Source organism: Phascolarctos cinereus, unplaced genomic scaffold, assembly GCF_003287225.1.
Source record: "Phascolarctos cinereus isolate Bilbo 61053 unplaced genomic scaffold, phaCin_HiC Scaffold_5;HRSCAF=322, whole genome shotgun sequence".
In the NCBI taxonomy this organism is placed as follows: Eukaryota; Metazoa; Chordata; class Mammalia; order Diprotodontia; family Phascolarctidae; genus Phascolarctos; species Phascolarctos cinereus.
The window spans coordinates 416,815,437-416,838,118 of NW_027555958.1; the positions used below are offsets into that span (position 1 = coordinate 416,815,437).

Here is a 22,682-nt window from a genome sequence, read left to right on the forward strand (position 1 = left end):
ATCTTATTTCCTTTGAAGTACTGTTCAGCCAAGGAGGCAGCTGGATGGCTCAGTATCTGGTGCTGGGCCTGGAGTCAGTGAGAGCTGAATTCAAATACGGACTTGGAGACTAGCTGTGTGTAACCTTGGGTAGATCACTTAATCTGTTTGCCTTAATCCTCTGGAAAAGGAAATGGCAAACCACTCCAGTATCTTTGCCAAGAAAATCCCATGTATAGTATGGTCCATGGGGTCACAAAGAATCAGACATGACTGAATGATTTAACTATATATATATATATATATATATATATATATATATATACACACACATACATACATACATACATATATATGTGTGTGTGTGTGTGTATACACACACACACACACACACACACACACACATACATACATGTATCTGTATAGGTGGCAGGTGGGTGGCATAGTGGATAAGTTCAGTCCTGGAGTCAGGAAGACTCATCTTCCTGAACTCACATCTGGTCTCAGACACTTAATAAATGTGGCAAGCCATTTAACCATGTTTGCCTCCATTTCTTCATCTGTAAAATGGGCTGGAGGAGATGGCAAACTCCAGGGTCTTTGCTAAGAAAACCCCAAAAGAGATCATGAAGAATTGGACACAACTGAACAACAAACATATTCATATTAAACATTTCCTTATTTCCTTCCACCCCCAAAAGCAACTAGTATTTTTAAAATGTTGTCTACAATTGTTTATGTACATTTTCTCATCCAAGAGAAGGCAAACTCCAAGAAGGCAGAGACTTTTAGTTTTTTGTCTACTGGCAACATCTAGCACAGTAACACAGAGGGCAATACACACTTGATTATTTTCTTTTGGTTTTATTGAGTAACAATGACATAACAGAATAATTCCAGGGGCAGTTAGGTGGCACAGTGGATAGAGCACCGGCCCTGGATTCAGGAGGACTTGAGTTCAAATCCAGCCTCAGATAGTTTTATATATATATAAATAAATATATAAAATATATATATAAAAAAAGTGGCGACTTGTCCAGGTTGTCATGGCTAGGATGAAGCAAAGACAATGCATGAAGCCAGGCCTAAATCAGTCTAGTGCTTCATTTGCTGCATCAGTCTCTCCTAAACACCTTGAGATCTTCCCCTCCAACCCTTAACTGTAGAAACTTCTATTTGGTGGTGGGGGAACTGAATCTACTGCCTTGTGTACTCAAGGAAAAGGTGGCATAACGGGCATGATATATAATGGAAATGGCCCCAAAGTAGGTGTTAAGTCTTGGTCTCACTCCTGGTCCTTTCACTGAAGGGCATGGCAAGTCACTGAGACTGTTAACTCCTCCCAGTTTTCTCCTCACTCACACAACAGGGACCAACACCTTCTTCCTTGCTCCCAGGTGATTTTATGGCTACAATGACACTGGATATACTTAGGAAATGGTGTGGGTGCTTCCATCATTTCTTTTATTCCTCTAAGAATCTGTGTGTGGGCTCTGATGGCTGCCTTGGCCACATCAGTCCATCATGGGCATGATAAGCCTTTCTGACGTATCTAGGTTGGTCCTTGGCAGACAAATGTTCATCAAAGAGCTTTAGGATCTACCAGAACCCACTCCTGGGAACAGTCTTCAATAAGTCAAGTCACCTCTACTATTTTTTGATCCAAATCTGTGATTTTATTGGTTATGACAACTTACGATGTGGGAAATCTCTATAAAAGCATCCCACCCACAGCTATAACTTGATTTATATAGTACAGGACACTGAAAAACTGTCACTCAGCTAGTATATGTCCAAAACACAATTTGAACCCAGATCTTGGTAGTGCCTAGGCCAGCTTCCTATCCACTATGTGACAGCTCCTCAAAATGAAACGTATACTCGAAAAATACAAAACACTTTGCTTCAAGCTGTAGTTGATTCTATCGAGTGGTATGGCACATGAGTAACCTCTGCTGGCCAGCTGGGAAACACGCAAGCCCATCATCAATTTAGACTACCAGTCTGTCACCAAGACTAGGCCAATATGCGCCCCCACCAGTCTCACATGGAATAGTTCACACATACATATCAGCAAAGACAGCACGACAAGGCTACAGAACTGAACAGGGCAGGGCTCATCTCGTCTCATGCGGCCCCTTCTCCTTTGAAGAATTAACACAAGATAACACTTTTCAAGCGCAAGGCAGGGGATTAAACACCATCTCCCCCCCTCACCCGCCCCCACCTTCCTGACTCACAAATCATTACCACGGGCCTAGGAGGGTAAGTGAGAGGCAGCCAGATGGTGCAGCGTGCAGTGTCTGGCCTCACATCAAGAAGACCCGAGTTCGACTCCTGTCTCAGACAATCCTGTGAGCCTGGCAAGCCAAAACCTGTCTGCCTCATTTTCCTTAACTGTAAGATTGGGATAATAATAGCACCTACCCCGAAGGGGTGTGAAGATCACACAAGATTTGTAAAGCCTTCAGCACAGTGCCTGGCACAGAGTAGGTGCTCCACAAATGCTTGCTCCTTTTCCCATAAGAGGCACTCAGATGATCCTGACAACTACGAAATCCCAAACTACCCCAGGGCAGGAGTCCAAGTCCTGGTACAGCCCCATAACGGTGTGACCGCATGCAAATCACTGAATGTACAAATGAATGAATGGATGTTTTTTTTTCTCTCTCCCTTTTTGGTTCAAAATAAGTATCCATAAAACTCTATAAAAACCCAAGGAATTCAGACTTCCATGTTCCCAATTGCTGCTTGAAAGGCAAGGTGTCTCTCTCCCCCAAATTTCCTTGACTGAAGAGTCAAACATAATTGTCTTAGGTGAAGCACAATTACACTAAGAACAGGGACCACAGTATTGTCAGCATATTAATCCAAGAACCTATCATTTTATAACATCACAATCAAAGCTGACCACAATATTCCAACTGGCAACCACATTAGGGCAATCCCAGGAGAGCAAACCTGGCTACCTGTTCATCGTCCCTAAATCTTCTTTCAGATTGTTTTGTGGAGTCAGTTACTGTTACTTAAGGTCTGCATGGATCTCCACCCACTCCTCACATGGTGCTCTGCCCAGAGCAGGGCTCCACGAAATGCACTTGACTCTGCAGGACACAATGAGTGGTAGCCCTTCCCCTTTGGAGTATTCTCTTCTGCTGGTTGACATATTGGTTTGTCACTGTTCTTACTGGACATGCCATCTGCTGTACCTTAAGGAAAGGATTAGGAAGCTACAGGACACATTATTTAGAGAATATTTTATTAGTTCTGTAATCAAACCCATGTAAATAAGACCTTACATATTTAATACAGTGTGTTACCCCTGTACAAATGGAAAAAAAATTAAGTTTAACGTTTCTAGGACCAATATGGCTGTTAATTTCTGTACAATGCCAACTCAACACAGTACAAGTGGGATACTTTTTCCAAAGTTGACATCACAGCTAAAGTTTCCAAAAATTCAAATTATATATATATATATATATATATTTATATAAAAAGATAACCAATAGCAATTTGCTAGGCATCAATAGCAGCAACAGCCTTTCCAGGTTCTGCAGTCACTGAACAAAATTATACACATTAGACTTTCAGCTCACTGTTTCCAAAACAAAAACAAAACAAAATCCCCTGAAAACATCCCCCTCCCCCGACAAAAAGTTTTGTTGGTTTGTTTTTTTTTAAAAATCCCAAAAAAACAGCATTCTGTTACTGATGTGGTACCTGGCGCTTTTTATTAGCTTCTCAATCATCATCCGGAAAAAACAAAAGTCCATCTAGAATAACATCATTAAAAACAGCTCTGGTATAGCACGGTCACTACTACGTATCATAAGCAGGTACAGGATATTTTACATTCACAGAAGTATAATACAGTACTGTCCTACAGCTATAATACTAGAGGATACAATTAAAAAGGCATTATTTGACTTGATTCTACTTTTCCAGCACAGAATGGGCAGGAAGGGTAGTGTGACACAGCTCTGACACAGCAATGCACCTCCTTAGACAGGATTTCCATCGACTAGCCGCACAGGTCTAAGTGCTTGTTGCTCTACATGAATATCAGCTGAAAACCGTTTGGAAAACCACTGGCTTCATACATAGATGGCTGAGCAGAGAGGCAAGAAGGACTTGTCTGACTTATTAATGCAACAAGCCTGCCATGTCAAGGGAGTGGATGCTTTCAGGAAGGAAGAGGATGCCAAGTAGCACTTCACGCTTTAGGCCACAATTTAAATTACAGCCATCATTTCAAACAGAAGCAGCAGCCAAACACTGGCCATTTGGATAAAAAACAAATTCAAAGGATGCTGACATGACTATCCATCCATTAGTTTACAGGTCAAGGGAGTGGAGACGATCAGTTACTGTCCTTTGATTGTGTTCATTTAACTCGGCTTCCATGTTATAAAACAATAGCAAGCTGTGATCATAAAAAAAATAAGGCTACTCTGTCCGGCACCATCCATCTGCAGCTCTTATGCACGGAACCTATAAAAACGGAAATGGCAGCCAAGGAACATAAAGGAGCAATAAGAAACCACCTCTGCTCAGCAGCTGAGACCATGCTGCTCACCTCACATTCTGATTCTGCTGTGCTATCTTGTCTTCATGCTTCTGCTACCGCAGGTAACTGTGAAGATTCTGCATTAGGTGTAGGTCTGTGTCTGCTCATACATGGGCATCTCCACCCTGACTATAAAAACGCATCACCATCAGTGCAGACCGACTTCTGGCTGGGTTATAAAGAGCAGCTGCTGGTCTACAGAGCCTCAAGCTTTCCCTGGTATTGCAGCTGTCTGTGCGACAGTGTCAACAGCTTATGTCCCTGTGTGTCTTCCTCAGCCCTGACAGGACAATGACACGACGACCATTTCACCCTCTCCCTTCCCCCAGCTATGGAATCCTGTTGGCGTTAGCTGAACTCGTTCTCCAATCCCCTCAGTCCCCCGTTCCCACCCCCTTCCCACCCCCAACTATAAACCACAGCCTTTAGGATTTGGTTTCTTCTGTTTTGATCGCCTGAGGTTTGATTGGTCCGGTTCTAACAGGTTTGGCTGCTGTGGTGGGTGTAGGGGGAGGCTTGTCCTCTACTCTGTCCTGACAAACTCCAGAGGGGTCAGTCAGAGTTTCAGGAGTTTTGTTTGAATCACTGTCCACTTTCTGTGCCTTGCCTCCTATCTGTTTGCTCTGCTGTTGTTCGGAGAAGAACCGTTGTGTGGACTGAAGAACCTCTGCTCTCTGCTTTGCCTTAAAAAAGGAGAAACAACTAGGCTGAAAAGGCAGCAACATTGTAAAAGCTGTCAATAAGACACACAAAGATCAATGACCAGATATAACCATTACCCAGATCTCGAGTGTCAAGTTAACACCTTGCAGGGATTTTCGTATCCCTAGAAAAACTGGATTGAAAAACTTGAAGGCACATATGAAGATTCAAAATGTCTAGTTATCAGTGACCAGACTACAAGGAAGTACTGCCATTGCGGCTGTCCCCAACACCTAGAATCCAATGTCTTGGTGCTGAGTCCTTTTCCACCATTCTCTTATAAAGAGGAAAAACATTCAGAAATTGGTACTCAAACACTAAATTCTGCTAACTCCTACCACATTACTGGGCTGACAGAACAGGTCATTTAATCTCATTGGCACTATAGCCCAAAGAACATACTTACGTTAATCCACAAATGATATCAATGAATCACATACAATCCATACAGGTTGGTATCTACCTATCTGTCTGTCTATCTGTCTATCTGTATCTCGTAAAAACCACTATACCATAAGTTAAAAAACACCTACCATCCAAGCTCCTGAAAGCAATTTGCAGAAAAGCCCCATACTATCAAAAAGAGATTGTGCACATTTATTCCAATGCTCTTTAAAGGGAAGTGATCAATTGAGCAGCTAGCAGCAGAAAACAAATCACAAGAATAGCTTTTTAATGCCTATGCTCAAATTTTGGGAATTCTTATCCATTTTATTATTTTTCACAGTAAGTTAGCATTACAAAAAAAAGGTATGTGACTCAAGTTAGAACTGTTTTTGCTTTTTAGGGGGCTTTTAATTTACTCTTTTTCAGAAATACAACAGATGACAAACTTTTAAAAAATCTTAAACTCAGAGAACTCAACATTTAAGACAATTCCTAGGAAGTGAGACTCAACATAACATATCTTCATCAAAGGAAAACATCAAAATGGATGATCTTACTTCCTTTAAAAAAAAAAATAGTTAGTACCTCTCCTGCCAGACCTCCCAGCTGGAAAAATGATAGGATTTCTTAGATCCCTATAAAGCTAAGTCTAAGGACACAGGAGATAACAGACAGGATTCTGCTGCCTGTTGAGGTAGCAGACCAGTAACACAATGTTTACAACTCTAAATTGTCCCCACACAGACTCCTAGGCATTGTTCTATTAAGAAATCTCGTCTTTTTATAATGGATTTCATCTGGAAGGATCCCAAAGTGCTTTCCAAGCTCTCTTTCCTAAAAGTAACTTGACCCTATGACAAGACATTGTGTGTGTGTGCATGAGAGAGAGAGAGACAGAATAGGTATAGAGGAATGCACAGGAATAGTTTAATACAGAAAAGGTAGCAGAAAAGTTGTACCCCTCTGAAGGGATGGGAGAATGTTAATCAGGAAGCATATTTTAACCAAATGGAATTTTGACAGGACATCAGTAATATCATTAATTCAATGGGGAGTAGGGGGGATTTTTTAGTAACCCTCAAAAAAGTTTTCTGTTCTTCCTTCAAAAGCTGCACCTCAAGGCTAAACTCAGATCTCCCTCAATTTATTTCATTAGCAATTTACTTGGCCACAGGTGTCAAAATGCTAGTTTGTTACCAATTGCAATTGCAATGGAAGAAAAAAAAACAGCTAGTTTTGGGTAAATTCACTAAGACAACAAATGCCTGGATTTGTGTTAAGTAGTGTCCCAAGGCATCTTAAGACGTGGTTCAAGAGACACAATCTTGCCCTATCAGCTGTTAACACTGTACTAACCTTCATATCTTGTTCAGCCTTCAACGCAGCCTGGGCCTGATTACCTCTGACTCCAGATAGTGATCCACAAGGACCCCTGGCCACATGTGGCAAACGAGGGTGGCTCATGAGGCCTGTGGTCATCGGAGGAGGCATTTGACTGGCCAGTGCCATTGGTGGCCTCTGAACAGGCGCTGGGAAGGTGTTAGTATGTGGGGCTCTTACCAATGGAGGGACCAGGTTAGGCTGAGAGAGGATCTGAGTGAAAAAAACAAAACATAACACATCGAACTGTTAAAAAAAATTGCCAACTAACACAAGTTGGCTCATCCCAGAGTAAGTCTAGTTAATGCCTACTGTGCCACTGAAAGGAAATGTGTGGGCTGTAGGGTTCCATTAACAGGGGCCAAGATGAAACACACCAATGCCCGAAGAGTCTAGCCCAGAAAACTTGAGCCAAGGCCATACTATGGTGCATCATTTGGCTCCATCATCTCAGCTGCAAATTCTGAAGAGGGGAAAAAATAGTGATGCTATTATAAACGAGGACATCTTTAGGAAAGAGAGATGTGCAGCACACACCTAGATACACAATGCAATATGAAAACAAGGGAAGTGCTCCTCACCTCTAGGGACCATGCATCCTCTCTCAGAAGTCAAATCTACTTGGAGAGAATTTAACTTTGGTTTGCCCTGTCAAGACAGTTTTTACCACAGGACAACCAAGCTGTATATATGAGAAGACATTAAAATATCTTCAGGTGGAAACCTGTAAATCTTAGAAACCCCCAAGCACTTGGACCCTTCTTTTCAGACTCATCTTTTCCCAAGGCAACAGATAGGACTGAAATGTACTGTCAGAGCTGTGTGGGGAATCTTCAAGGACTTGGCTCTCCCAGCTGCTTTAAACCCTTCCTTTTAAGAATATACAACTGCCAACAATAAGATCTAAACTGGCATTTACACAAAATGTCACTGTTAAGAGAATGAACTATTGCCTCAGAGCCTTGGGCTTCTCAATCTGTTAACACAAGGCAGGATTAACAAGTCCGAGAATGTGGAAGGAAACACTCTTGTCTGTGTCTGCCCACCTGGGGAGCGAACTGTGCAGGGAATGGTTGTGTCATTCTCACAGTTGCAGCTGCGGACTGGAACTGCTTCTGGTAGACGATGCTGTTCATTTTGCTGGACTGGCTGTTGGGACTTGTGGAACTGGCCCTTGGGAAGAAGCCACCAGCAGTTAGTCAGCATCTGTCCTGGGCAGATAATCCTACAACATCAATAACTCACTTATATAACATTTTTAGGTTCACAACTGCCCTGTAAGACTGGCAGTGCACTGTTCCCATTTTAGAGACGATGAAACTGAAGATCAGAAGAGTTAAAACAACAAACCCAGGATCACACAGGTATTATGTGACTCATACCCATGGCAGTCTTATTGCCACAAACATTACTGTTTCATCACATGAGATCACTTTTTAATGTAAGTGAACTGGCCTAGCAGTTTAGCATACTGGACAGTGTATTCTGGGGCCAGGGATAAGACTGTCCTGGCTCTGACACTTATGCGCAAGTCATTTAACTTCTCCATGGCCCAAGACAACAATCAAGACCAGACGTATCAAAGTCAAGTGTGGTCTGAACCAGATTAAAATGTAATTGGGAAATATTTTAACAAAATAAAAATACAATAAAACACAGGTAATGATAATATGTAGTTTTCTTTTGCTTTTTGGTAAGGCAATTGGGGTTAAATGACTTGCCCAGGGTCACACAGCTAGTCAGTGTCAAGCGTCTGAGGCCAGATTTGAACTCAAGGTCCTCCTGACTCCACGGCTAGGGCTCTATCCACTGTGCCACCTAGCTGCCCCTATAATATGTAGTTTTGTAAGTCAATATGTGTCCACCTGTACTGGTACAGGGAGCTCCAGATATCAATGAAATCATAGGTTCCATCCCCATCCCTAGTCCTTATTAAACTGACTTTAAAAGCAAGTAAATGGTTTAAAATTTTGTGGCCAAATTTTCATCAGATTTATTTTCACTGGGTCTTTAATCCTGAGCAACATAAAATTAATAGAATTTTCATTTGAGTCTTGTTTTTATATAGTATTTCTTTTCAAAAATACTCCTCTCTACCAACCATTGAGCAATCCCTTCTAAAAAGAGATGAAAAAAAGCAGTTCAATTAAAAAAAAAAAACACAACTGATCAACTATGTCTACATTTAAGCAATACTTTACACCACAACACCAACCTCCGCAATGAAGGGAGGAAAGAGTTATTTTTCTTGAGTCTTCTCCATTGATTTTTGAATCAATGTCAATTCAATGAATTCAGGAATAATTTCAATTTCAAGATCTTTTTCAAGTAAGATGGAGTGGCAAAGACATTAAGTTATAATATCTAATATTTTCCTATAGCCACTTATCTCTCATACAATGTAATATACTGTATTACAACTTAACGATGAACACAAAATACTAGATAGTAATCAACACTGAGAGGGGTGGAGGGAATTACTAGGTTTCATAAGCAAGTTTAAAATTCTCATTTACCGGAAAGGACTGGATGTTGGTGTGGTGCTTCTACCCCCAATTGGAGGAGTACCTGGCTTTACATCAATGCCACTTCCAAAAGCTTTCAGATCCATTTCTGACATCTGGATAATAAAACAAGAATGAAACTGATTTTAACACCTAGGAATTCCAAGATCTACATGTGATATTTATTCAAAGTCCTATTATAGGAAAAGAGACCGAGGGCTGGAAAGGATATTAGAGGCTAGTTAGTCTAATTTGCTCATTTTACAAGAACTCAGCTTGAGAGAGGAAGTAATTTGCAGGTCATGCTGATAGTCCCTTGAATCAAAAACAAAAAACTAAAAAACCCACTTCTTCCCACTCAGCCAAGGTTCCTTGGAGTTCTACACTTCTATGAATCATTATCTGATTGGTTAATCCATCTAAAAGAGAGGGATGACATACGAAACTATCGTAAGGTGGTTTCATACAACAGAATTATAAGCTCAGATATGTACCTATCAAAGCCTGTCCAAATCCAATGCTGCCTTCATTAATGTACTCATCCCAGAAAATTGAATCATAACATAAAAACCTGATTAACTGGTAATGGAGAAAGTTGGTGGCACAATGGATATATGAAAAGCAATTTTAAATGACAAGAAGTTGCTAAGTGTCCTATATTTCTTTGAACAAAAAAGTTTTTAAAATGATAATTAAGAATCACTTGTATAGAGGTAGATTCACATAATTAGAAGGGTGCACTATTTGTTTTGCAGAACACTGATTTAGAATATAGTAACCATAGCTAACTAGGTAATCTTAGCCTTCAGGTGTCTATCGCCCTTCAATTACTGGATCAACAGTATAAAGTATTCCCTTCACTAACCTTTCCAGTAGCTGCAATCATGCTATGCTGAGTTCCCGCAGGAATTAATCCTCTGAAAGGCTGGTTTACTTGTGTGGGTCTACTCAGACCTTGGGCCTGAGCCTGTGGCGGGGTGTGCTGTAATGGGGGTTGCAACGTCTGGGGTAAAGCAATTAGAGGTTGTCCAGTAGATCCAAAGTTAGGCAAGGAGAGCTGTGAAGCTGGCAGAGGTACAGTTACCTGGAGAAAGAGAGAGAAAATAGAAAAGAGACAACTCAACAATGTGCTTACACGTTTTATATTGTTCCCTACCTACACTGTTAACCCACATAACTTCTATTCAAACAATAACTAGTGACTAGATTTCAATAAATGCAGTTACTGGACTCAAAATACAGATTTCTTCTGAGTTCACCATGAACAGGTCACACAGGCTTCCCAGGTCTTTATTGCCTTATATTACTTCTGAAACAATATGAACTGGTTATATTTGGTAACAAAGTGCCAGCCAGCTGGCAGTGTCTGCAAATTGCTTCAAGTTCCTCAAATGCAAGAAATTTCATGGGACCATGAATGCAACGAACTGTATAATGCCACCCTTGCCCCATCTCTACTGAATAATCTAAAGAACCTAAAAACAAGGCAGCAAGTTAATGAGATTACAAGTTTATGTGAAGGAAGGGAAAAGCCACAAAGTCTAGTCATTCACAATGATCATGAAGACAAATACCAAAAGCAAAATTTTCAGGAACAAGATAAGATGACATAATAATGAGATCTAAATAAACAGCAACTTCTCATTGCAAGGTTGGGCGTTTACAATACAAAGATTTCTGAACAGGCATTTCATCTCAACTTTGTAAAATCATTAGAACTGAATAAAACATTATCAAGAACAATGACAATTGTCCAGCTTATCCTCTATTTCATTTTCAAGGGATAAAAAGCTTTTGTTTCAAAATGGAATTTGATGTGAGGGACAAGTAGAGTATTTGAACAATATCACCTAAATGTTGCTGTTCAGTCGTGTCTCTTTGTGACCCCATTTGGGGTTCTCTTGATAAAGATACCAAGTAGTTGCCATTTCCTTCTCCAGCTCATTTTACAGATGAGGAAACTGAGGCAAACGGGGTAAAGTGACTTGCTCAGGATCACATAGCTAGTAAATGTCTGAGGTCAGATTTGAACTTGGGAAGAAGAGTCTTCTTGACTCCAGGCTTGTTACTCTATCCATCGTACCACCCAGATGCCCCATCCTCTAAACAGGAAGCTAACTAATAAGCAATGCCGGGAATTACAGCTTTAAGAAATATTTTTATTTCAATATGCTCATTTAAAAAAAATGTACACTAGGATGTATGCCTCCCTTATTCTCTCCATAAGTTTGATTTTTTGGCATTCTGTTCCCATTTTAAAACATTAAGTACTCAGCTAATGCACTTAATCTTTTATTTGATCAAACCTACCAGACACAGTTGTAACATATACCAGGTTATCCTATCTATGCTCTCCACCCCTGCCCTGGCCCTGTGATAGATTTTGTTTAATAAACAGGGATAGGGATTGGAATTATGATTCCAATAGGATAGGAAGTCCTCAATAAGAAAACTCTGCCACTACAGACCAGCATCTTCCCTGCCAGAACAGTAGAGAGCTGCCTGAAACTGAGAGGGGATGTGACCTGCCCATGTCTTCCTGCTCCATGGCAACCTCCCTACCCACATTACACCACGTACTAGTATTTTAAACTTATTTTTATACATAAAATTAAAAGAAAAAAATAAATAAAAAGAAGATTGAGGAAATTTACCATGCCATAGTTTACCTGCTGGAGAGCACTGGGTGACTGAGCAGTATTATAGAAACTGCTCTGACCAGGCTGTTGTACTTGTCCAGAATAAAGATTAGAAGCCTGGGTGAGACTTGCTCTAGCCTAGAAGGGGAGTTTAACAAATTAGGGAAGAAAACAGTAAAAAAGCGATATAAATCCCTATTTTTTGAATCTCAAATAATTTTAAATTAAAAACGCTCTTAAACTTTTTTTTAAACCTTGTAACACACACACACATAAATAAAAACAACAAACAATTTGAAGATTGTTAAGCCTTTTTCTGAGAGCACCCTCCTTCTCCCACCTCATCTCACATCAAAGATAGCTAACTGCCCACGACTACCTCATTCACTTTGTCTCACTGAAGAGGTAGGTGGTCCTTCTCCTTGCCAAGGCAAAGCCTTCTAGATGCCCAAGTGATCTGATGCTACCCTGTCTTTTTACAGCAGAGCCCTCCCTCTATCATCCCTGCTCTTTTCACTTATCTTCATTCTTTCCCTGATTATTGGCTGCTTCCCTCCTTTGCACAGACATGTTCCTCATCTTTAAAAGACAAAACCCCCTCATTTGATCTGTTCACCCCCACTAGTTACACCTTTCTTCCCCTTCATGGCTGAACTCTTCGAGAGCCACCTACAATTGATACCTCATACCTTCACTGCTCCTCTTAACCTCTCTGCAGTCTGGCTTCCAACTTCATCACTCAACTGAAAACATCTCTCTCCAAAGTTACCGATGATCCTTTAATTGCCAAATCTAATGGCCCTTTTTCTCAATCCTTGTTCTTCTTGACATCTCTGTAGTCTTTGATACTGCTGATCATCCTCTTCACCTTTATATTCTCTTTCCTTTAGGTATTTGTGATAAATTGTTTCTTGGCTCTTTTCCTATCTGACCACTTCACAGTCTCTTCTACCTTCACCCAGGTATTATGCACTATCACAGGTGTCCTGGCAAGGTCCTATCCCTATTAGTAAGGTGTCACCATCTTCCCAGTCATCCAGGCTAACAACCTAGGCATCAACTTTGACTCCACAACTCTCGCATCCTCCAATCTATTTCAAGTCCTGCAGATTCTACCTTCCCTTCTCTACTCTTTATGCTGTCACTAGCCTGGTGCAGGCCTCCATCACCTCATGTCTAGGCTACTGCAACAGTCTTTCTGGTTGATCTCATCACCACGGGTCTCCTCTCATTACAGATTTTCTCAAAAAGTGGGTCTGACCATGCCACCATCCCCAGCTATTCAATCAACTCCAGTGGCTCTCTATTACCTCCCAGATCAAATATAAAATCAGAAGATTTAAAAGTCTGGCTTTCAAAGTCCTTTGAAACCTGGTCCCTACTTACCTTTCCAGTCTTTTTTACACCGTTTTCCTTTCTTATACTCTACTATCCAGTGATATCGGCCTTCTTAATGTTCCTCTCAAAGGACAGTCCATTTTACAACTCTTAATACATTTTCATTTAGTTGTGTGCTATGTATGGAATTCTTTCTCCTAATTTCTGCCCTTTTTCTCCCCCCAAGTCCTAGCTAAAATCCCATCTTCTACAAGATTTCCCCCTTAATGCTAGTATCTTCTTTCTACTGATTATCATCTGGTATATATCTTGTTTGTATATTGTTGTCGAGATGCTGCTTCCCCATTAAGACTGTGAGCTCTTTAAGCGAAACACTTTCTTTGTACCCACCCCAATGCATAGAAAAGTGCCTGACACACAGTAGATGCTTAATAAATGCTTGAATTGACTCAGTGTTCAAGAGATGATGTTGACCACACTCTCTTACCTGAAGCAGATGCGTGTCAATCAACTGGGAACCTCCTAAACCTGATGCTTGGCCTAGCTGATGCTCATACAATATAGGAATAGGTTGAGCATTAGAAGTTTGTTGAAAGGCAATGCCTGATTGGGCCTTGGCAAGTTCCTGGTGTTGCACTGCTGGAAAATTGTGTAAGGTTGTTCCAGAAAGAACCACTGGTGATGGTTGGGACAGACTGCTTTGCATAAAGGCTTGCTGAGACCTATAACAGTATTGGAGAGAAAATATCTGCATTATTATTACTTCTCTTTTTTACTTGCATGGATTACTATCTCAACTGATTGCCACGATAATAAAAAATTAGAGAAATGGGAGGGACAGTGGAGAAGAAAAGACATTATGTCTAAGGTAAGTAGGAAACAAAACACAAAGTTCTAAATTTAATGCTATAAAGTCAATCTACTTCCTAGAATTAGCTATGAGAAAGAGGAGGGAAGACAACATTAGACTGAAAGAACAAATTTAACTACAATATAGTTACAGAATTAAAATATAAACCAAGTAATCTTTTCCTTTAACTTAAATGCCTGTCATTTTTAATTCAACAAAAATTATAGAGGTTGCAATGACATCAATGACCTACAGAGGAACGAAAAAAACCAACTGCCTAATAAACACCAGATAAAAATTGAACCCAAACAATCTTGGAAATAACAATTATCTTCAAAGGCAAGAAAAAAGTAATGACACAACTTCAGGGTTTAACCAAGATAGTAAATGCAAATTGTCATGATTGTTCTGGGTTTAATATTGCTTCTATCCCAAACTTTTATATATTTTCTTATGTAACAACCCAGTGAGGTAGAGAACACAAAAGGATTTTCATTGTTTTTCTTTTTATTTGAAGAAACTGCCACTTCTTCATGAAGCCTTCCCCAATCTTCCTCTGACACTCGGGTGCTGTTTCTTTCCCGTCAATTTCTCATTTTACTCATCTGGATGTACACTATGTCCTGCAGGGATTACTTTTTTTCTTTGTATCCCCAAACTCTGAGCATACAACCTTCCTTGTGTATAGTAGGTATTGCTTAAATTATAGCTGAACTGAACTAAATTAATAAAAACTTAGTCAAACCAATACATTCATAATACATTTACACATTGAGAACACTGCCTAAGCTATGACCCTAAAATGTCAGACTGAGAAATTTAAGCACATGATCACTAATGATAATACTAATGGGAGATATTCAACCAAAAGATTATAACTTTGGGATCCTTACCAAATTTCACCAATTTTGTGGCATTTACACTGAAACTTATCCACCTGATAATAATGATGTAACCTTTTCATTTCCACATAGGACTGCATTGTCCAATACGCATAAATCTTCTAGAAAACCAAAGCCTGTGCTCTATTAAGTGATAAGACTAATAACTGAAAGAATGGGAGGTATGACATAGCAGAAAGAATGACAAACTTGGGAGTTATGAAGCTTAGATTCAAATGTTGGCACTGACACTACTGGATCAGAAATAAGGCTAATTTTCCCCATCTACCTGCCTACTTTACACGGCTGTTTTAAGAACAACATTGCGGAAACCTGAAAACACTCTTGAAATGTTAGTTGTATTATTTGTTGTTGACAGAAAGTTAAGATAATTATAATGTTTAACACATTTACCTATATGGCTGCAGGGGAGAATTAAATAATTCCTGAGCTTGTGAAACAGCAGGTCCTGCCCCCAAACTCAACTGGGCTTGATGTTGTCCTTGCAGAGGTGCATAGATAGGAATTGGAATCTGTTGAACTGAAGTGGGCTACAATAAAACAGAAACATAAGTATGCACATGCGCACGTGTTCACCCCCCACCACAGAAATAGGAATAGAAAAGCAAAATCTTTCATGAAGTGAAAAATCAGCTTAGTTAAAAAACCAAGAAGAAAAAAAAATAATGCAAATCAACAATAGATGAAAAAACAAATGTCTGGCAAATATCAAATTAGAAAAGATTACAAATCTTCATTTAAAAATGGAACCAAATTTTATAAATGCTGATGCAATCAATCCTAAAGAAAACTGTTCAAAATTATCTTCACACACCCTTCGAGGTGAGCAAGCAAGACATACAAAAATGCTTGATGATCGACTCAATGCACTTTTATTTTAAAGAAATACAGCAACACTGAGGGGCTAACAAGCAGCCAGCTGAAGGACTACAATGGTACTCAGAGAATGTTTAAAAAAAATACCTAAAAGGAAGGTCTCTATGGTGTATTTATCTGAAGATACAGGTATGAAATACACAGGAATAGGTGAGGATAGATAATTCATACCATCTGAGTCCTGATATCAGTGATATCATAGGTTCAATAAAGTAAAATATTTATTATAAGACTACTATAATCAATGAGAAAAACACAGTTAAATCCTAGATACTCAGTAAAAAATGTAGCCAAGTAAAACAAGTATACATGCCTCTCAAAATGTATTCCAAATTACCTGAGAAAGTCCTGGTTGAAATCCTTGTTGTTGAGCCAAGGATGCTGGAGCCAAGCGTGCATGCTGGGTGTTGAATAAGTGACTTGTGTCCATATAAAAAGCTGGGATCTGTGCTGAAGGTCCCCAGGAAAAGTATAAAATAATTAGTAACGGGTTTTTCCCTACATAGTTTCATAACTTTTATAAAATTTCATGGTTGAAAAAGGACCTCACAAATTGTGTGGCTCTTCGTCCCACTTTATTGTTGAGGGAACTGAGACACAGAAAAGTAAATTTGCTAAAGGTCACAAAAGCCATGACAGTCCCAGGACTAGAAGATTTCAGTTTCCATGACTCCCAGACTAATTTTTATCTGATTGCACCACACTATTTCATATTCAAAAAGCTACCTCAACTCCTTAAAGCAATTAAACAATTAATAAGCTTTTATTAAGTGACTGCTATATGAAAATACTATTTTTGATGCCAGGGATAGAAAAAATATAGACAGAATTACCAGGTTTTGGGGAGTTAATTCCAAATATGAAATAACTAAATTTACAAATTCATTTTTTGTTATGAAATGCAAAAGGCAAATAAAAAAAAAAGCTGCCTGAACCTACAATTACTCCTTTTAGGACAAATCAATCAATAAACATTTTTCAGACACTTACTATGTACCAGGATTGAAGACAGACACAGACACACACACACAATTAGTAGATCTAGGAATAATATAGTATGATATCCTCAATAATATGGTTAATAATTTTGAGATCTTCGGAAAAATTATTTTTAAGTCTTTCAAGAGTTGAAATTTTCAATCCTACTGTATTCTAAAACGAGGTAACCATGTACTAAGAAATGAAACATGTGACTATCTTCCATGTGGCTTATAAAACTTAAATACCAAAAGTTAATAATCTGTAACCAAGTACTACTGTTAGGAGTCCTGAATTCCTTGCTTTATCTACAATAAGTGAGTGGATGGCTTATCACAATTACCACCACAGGTCATTTGCCTGAAATCTGTATCTTGGCAAACACAAAATATGGGGGGGGGAGGGAGGAGAGAGAGAGAGAGAGAGAGAGAGAGAGAGAGAGAGAGAGAGAGAGACTATATATGTATGTATTGCTCAACATAAGCTAGAATTTAATGTTCAATAAAACTGGCATCATTTAGTGAATAAACCTTTTTGGAAGGGAAATAAATACCTGAGACACCTTTACTGATTAAATTAAATCCTATAAATATTATTACCTGCTGCAGATTGTGACACATAGACTTGTGGGCTCTGTTGCTGCTGGGCAATAAGGGAAGGCATACAGCTCAGCTGAGAGAAATGACTAGCAGAAGGCAGGCTGCTGGTCTGTAGCTGTTGAGGCTTCACTTTGCAGATATTGGGAGGATCTGAGGTGGTTGTAGATTTAGTACTCAAAGAAGAGGTAGTATATGTACCAGCTCCTAGGACACGGAGTGTGAAAAGGGAAAACAAGTATGAAGGATACACTGTTCAATGACAACTCCCAGTAAAATACAGACTTTGGAGAAAACATAAACGCTTTGGTACAGGGACAACTACCCCATGAATATCATTAATTACTGAATAAGTGCCTGTTGAATGAAATGAATCATAAAACTTCAAGTTGAAAGTTGAAGGACATATATGGCAGGAAATTAACACAGTTAATTTTAGATTCAGTAAGTAGGAAGGAGCACAGGAATGTGTCCCATAGTTTAAATGGTCACTTGCCAGGTGGCAACAGCTATATCAGATCCCTTATGTCTGACTTAACAAAACAAAAAAACTGCAATGCTTCAAATGGAAACTTGTCAAATTGTCAAAATGCAGTAAAAATACTCTCATGTTTAACATAGGGGCTCTAGTCATTTTAACTGATCCTTGATGATTAAACTGCATGGATTAGACATTTGTCTACCAGTGTAGGTCACCTAGTCAACTAAAAATAGTTGCTTAGATTAGATGCTCAATGTAGATCCAAAACAAGTCATACAGAGCTGCCATTTATTTGTAGTCAGTCTAAGATAAGGTGACATGACAGAAAAAATAATTAACCACAGCAGTATGTTAACTTAAAAAATTTTATTAAACTACACAAAAATTACCCACACCATAACTCACATAAAAGAAGACTAGACAAAAATCTATTGCTACTATGCCACAACCATGTTTAGGTCTTCAGGAGTAACCCCTGTCCTGACCATGGAAAGGATTAAAAATGAGGGGAAAAAATTTAGATGAAAACAAAACACAGAATCTTTTACCTGATAATGAAGTTGTAGGGTGACGGATGCAACAGGAATAGGAGGCATTGATGCACTTGAGAAGGAGTTGTAATTAACAGTGCTTGGTACAGTGGCACTGCTGCTACCTCCAGTTACAATAGGAGCTGCTGTGGAAGTTGCTGGTGACCCTTTTTCTCTCACATTTGGTGAGTTTTCCCATGCTTTGCGTGCAGATTCCATCTATAATTAAAAGAGATAATTTTATTAATATCCCAGAATATAAAGAGTAGTTAAAATAATGGAAAACATGTATATAGTATATTGCAAACACATTTTCCAGGGAAGATCTTCAAAAATTCAAGCTAATCTATAAAACTGAGGTCTTCTTTCCCACCCTTGTTCCTCACTCTGTTGAAGAGAACCTGCTTTGAACCCAGTAAAGTTTCAGAAAGAGCTTTGTGATCTGCTTTGAGAAGCAGTAAGATATCTGTTTACAAAGAATCATAAGTTAAGTCCCTGGAAATGGAAGATGGCAAAAAACCAAAACAAAACCAAAACCCCAAACCAGAGCTCCCTCCAATAGACTCTGTCAAGTCATCTGCCCTATAAAAGCTGCAAAATATTCCCTTGCCCCGATGTCCCTGTCATTAAATAATGTGGCTAGGTTAGCAGCTGGACTTAATACTCCTAATGGTCTGAAACTCAGGAAATGGGAGATTTAATATATACTATTAGTTAGACTCTAGATTCAAGGTCTAGAATAAATGATTCTATTAATTTGGTAACAGGGCTAAGATGGGTAAAAAGCCAATGACACCACAATTATTTGAGTAATTTCCAATGGACACAGTTTTAAGAGAGATGACATATTTTCCTTACTTTACAAAAAGATATTTTACCAGGCAGCTTGATATAGTGGAAAAATTACTAAATTTGGAGAAGGCTTGGGTTCACTATCTAATATATGTGGTAGAGGAGAAACTATTTAGCTCTTATTTATAAAATGGAACAACACTTGTCATGCTCACATCATAAGGTTGTTAAGAAGAACAAATAAGGTAACAGGACAGTGTTTTGTAACCATAAAGTCCTAAGTGGATATAATCTATTATCACAGCTGCCAGAAATTTGTTATCTGAATAAAGATATTAAGGGGCAATAAGGGTGGAGAAAAGCTATCCATCTATAGGCAATGTTGAAATCAATACAAAATCTTACCTCTATAAACACAAGTACCATTCCTCTCCCCATCCCAGAAATTAACTCTAAATGGGATTTAGCTTTTACTTGTTATAGTATGTGAATTAAATATCTGATGCAAAGAACTTTTAGGCCTGTAAATTTGTATTTGCTGAAAAAGTATTTAATCCTAAAAAAGCTAAAAGATATTACTTATTATTTTATTAACCTTGTATGTAGTACAACATGAACTAAATGTGATTAGTCAATTGATTAGAACTGAAAAGCCATCTGAATGATAGTTAAGGGCTTAAAATAACACAAGTAATATATTCACAATGATCAAATTGACCTCTAAGCTGTCCTTATGCCAGATGTTATTAATATTGTACATATTAAGTTATTGAAACTCTGAAACGTGGCATTAAAGGATCCAAAATAATCACCACACATAGAGTGATATAAGCAAAGACAATGGATACTGCCAAAGTTATAGGATAATCCTTGATTTCAATTGGTATTTCTTTTAACATTAAATTTCCTCTTAGTTTAGAGTAGAAGAAAAGTGGATTAAAGCAAAAGTAAAGAAGCAAGGTCATTTCTGAAAAACAGATTCAGTTGATAACAACTGAGTTTAGTAAATGCAAAAATAAATATGAAGACAGATATTTTCATGTATCAGTTACCATGGGACTCATCAATATTCTCAGGAAGACGAAAGCAGAAAATAAAAGTTTTAGCTGAGGATACTGTGATAGCAAAACAACAGTATTGAGGCAGGACTGAAACAAACAAAAACATCTATGGGGTTACAAAATAAATAAAAAAACACCTCATACTCCTTAAGAGAAATTTGCTATCAGGGTTAATTTGTGGAATTACAGGACCATTACTAATATGTTCAGAAAAAAAGTAAACAAAGTCTAAGAACCAGTATTTGAAGACTGCTAGAAACTTTCGACTAGGATTTTTTAGACATACATTTATGTACATAGAGGGTTTGCTTTCTTTCAAAATATTTTTATTGATATCTTTTTTTCCTGTCACCTAAATTTCCCACTCTATTACTCCCCACTGTCTGAAAGAGAAGAGAATATATTATCTCATATAATAAAAAGAAAAAACATCAGCAAAACTGATCAATATATTAGGGGAAAAAAATTCTGGGGGCAGCTAAATGGCACAGTAGGTAGAGCACCGGCCCTGAAGTCAGGAGGACCTGAGTTCAAATCTGACCTCAAATCAAACACTTGACACTTACTAGCTGTGTGACCCTGGGCAAGTCACACCTAACCCCAATTGCCTTAAAAAAATTTTTTAAAAATTCCGACAATTTATATGCAATGTTCCACACTGTACACACTGCAAAAAGAGTGTGTATGCGGGATTATCTTTTCATATCTCTTCTTTGGGGTTCTGCTTATTCTCTGTAATGTTCAATGTTCACTTCTGATTTTTTTTGTGGCTATTCTTCCCATTTACATCGTTGTAATCATTGCATATATGTTTTATCGATCTGTTTACTCCATTGTTAGTTCATGTAGATTTTCCATACCTCTCTGTATTCACTTCTGAAAGCACAGTAATATTCCTTTACACTCATGGGATCCACAATTTGTTTAGCCATTTTCCAAACAATGGGCTTCTACTCTGCTTCTAATTTTTTGCTATCACACACTAAAGGCTGCTATAAAAATTCTGTTATAAATTGGACTTTCTCATCAATGAGCACCTTGGGTTTGTGAAAATTCAGTAGTAATCTCTGGATAAAAAGGTGGGAACGTTTTAGTCACTTTATTTGCATAATTCCAAATTGCTTTCCAAAATTGTAGTACTGATTTACAATTCTACCAACAATGCACCAGTATGCTCCTTCCCCTCCCAATCTTTTGTCATCTTTTCCAATTTGCTATGTGCCAGGAAAAGAATTATGATGATTTTAATTTGCATTTCTATTTTTAGTTAATTTGAAGCATTCTTCCATACGGTCAATAGCTTACAAATCTCCTGAGAACTCAGCTCACACAAAGGATTTTTCTCATTTAATTGATTCCCTTTTTATCCTAAGTCCATTTATTTTATTTGTATAGAAAGATTTTTAATCTTACGTACTCAAAGTTATCTATCCCTTTTTTGATTAAGAATATTTTTCCTATCCAGAGCTGGGCTTCTCTTCTAATTTTTTATGGCATGATATTAAATATCAAGGTCATGCATCCACTTAGAATGCATTATGGAATATGAAGTAAGGTGTTGGGCTAAGCCTAATTTTTGCCTGATTGTTCACCAGTTTTCCTACTAATTTTTATCAAAAGGGAATTCTATCCCAAATAATTTATGTTTTCCAGCTTATTGAATACTGGGTTATTGAGTTCCACTGCTTCTGATTCTTGTTGGTTCCATTGCTACCCCTGCATGTTATAACCAAGACCACATGGCTTTGATGACTCCCATGCTACAATGTAGCTTTAGACCTGGAAATGCTATTCCCCCTCCTTCCTATGTCTTTTCATTATTTTATCAAGTTCTATAAAGTATCCTTCTAACAGTTAATAGTTTGATTGGTATAGTATTAAAACTGCAAATTAACTTTGGTAGTATTATAATTTTTATTATTTTATCTCCAGTAAAGCAGTCTATTATCCATGACATACATTGTATCTACATATAAAGCTTTCTTAACCACAACCTTTTCTCAAAGACCAAAATGTTCACTGTCAACCATCAATGACAGTAGGAAGCATTATCATACTATAATTTCTCATGAATATTAAAGAAAAAAGTTCAGCATTTCATTCTTTGCTTCTCTGTA

General features: G+C 38.4%; 1 protein-coding gene across 1 annotated transcript in view; it reads right to left on the reverse strand.

The window, feature by feature from the left end:
- Positions 1 to 3,221: 3,221 nt before the first annotated feature.
- Positions 3,222 to 22,682, reverse strand: part of PRRC2C (proline rich coiled-coil 2C) — a 90,317-nt gene continuing 70,856 nt past the window's right edge. The window contains 12 exon segments of the mRNA XM_078156499.1: positions 3,222 to 5,232; positions 6,995 to 7,231; positions 8,065 to 8,191; positions 9,535 to 9,638; positions 10,388 to 10,606; positions 12,192 to 12,299; positions 13,987 to 14,221; positions 15,645 to 15,781; positions 16,465 to 16,577; positions 17,705 to 17,908; positions 18,731 to 18,751; positions 18,754 to 18,931. Of these exon segments, the coding sequence (XP_078012625.1) occupies positions 4,975 to 5,232; positions 6,995 to 7,231; positions 8,065 to 8,191; positions 9,535 to 9,638; positions 10,388 to 10,606; positions 12,192 to 12,299; positions 13,987 to 14,221; positions 15,645 to 15,781; positions 16,465 to 16,577; positions 17,705 to 17,908; positions 18,731 to 18,751; positions 18,754 to 18,931 (1,941 nt within the window). The 3' untranslated portion in view covers positions 3,222 to 4,974.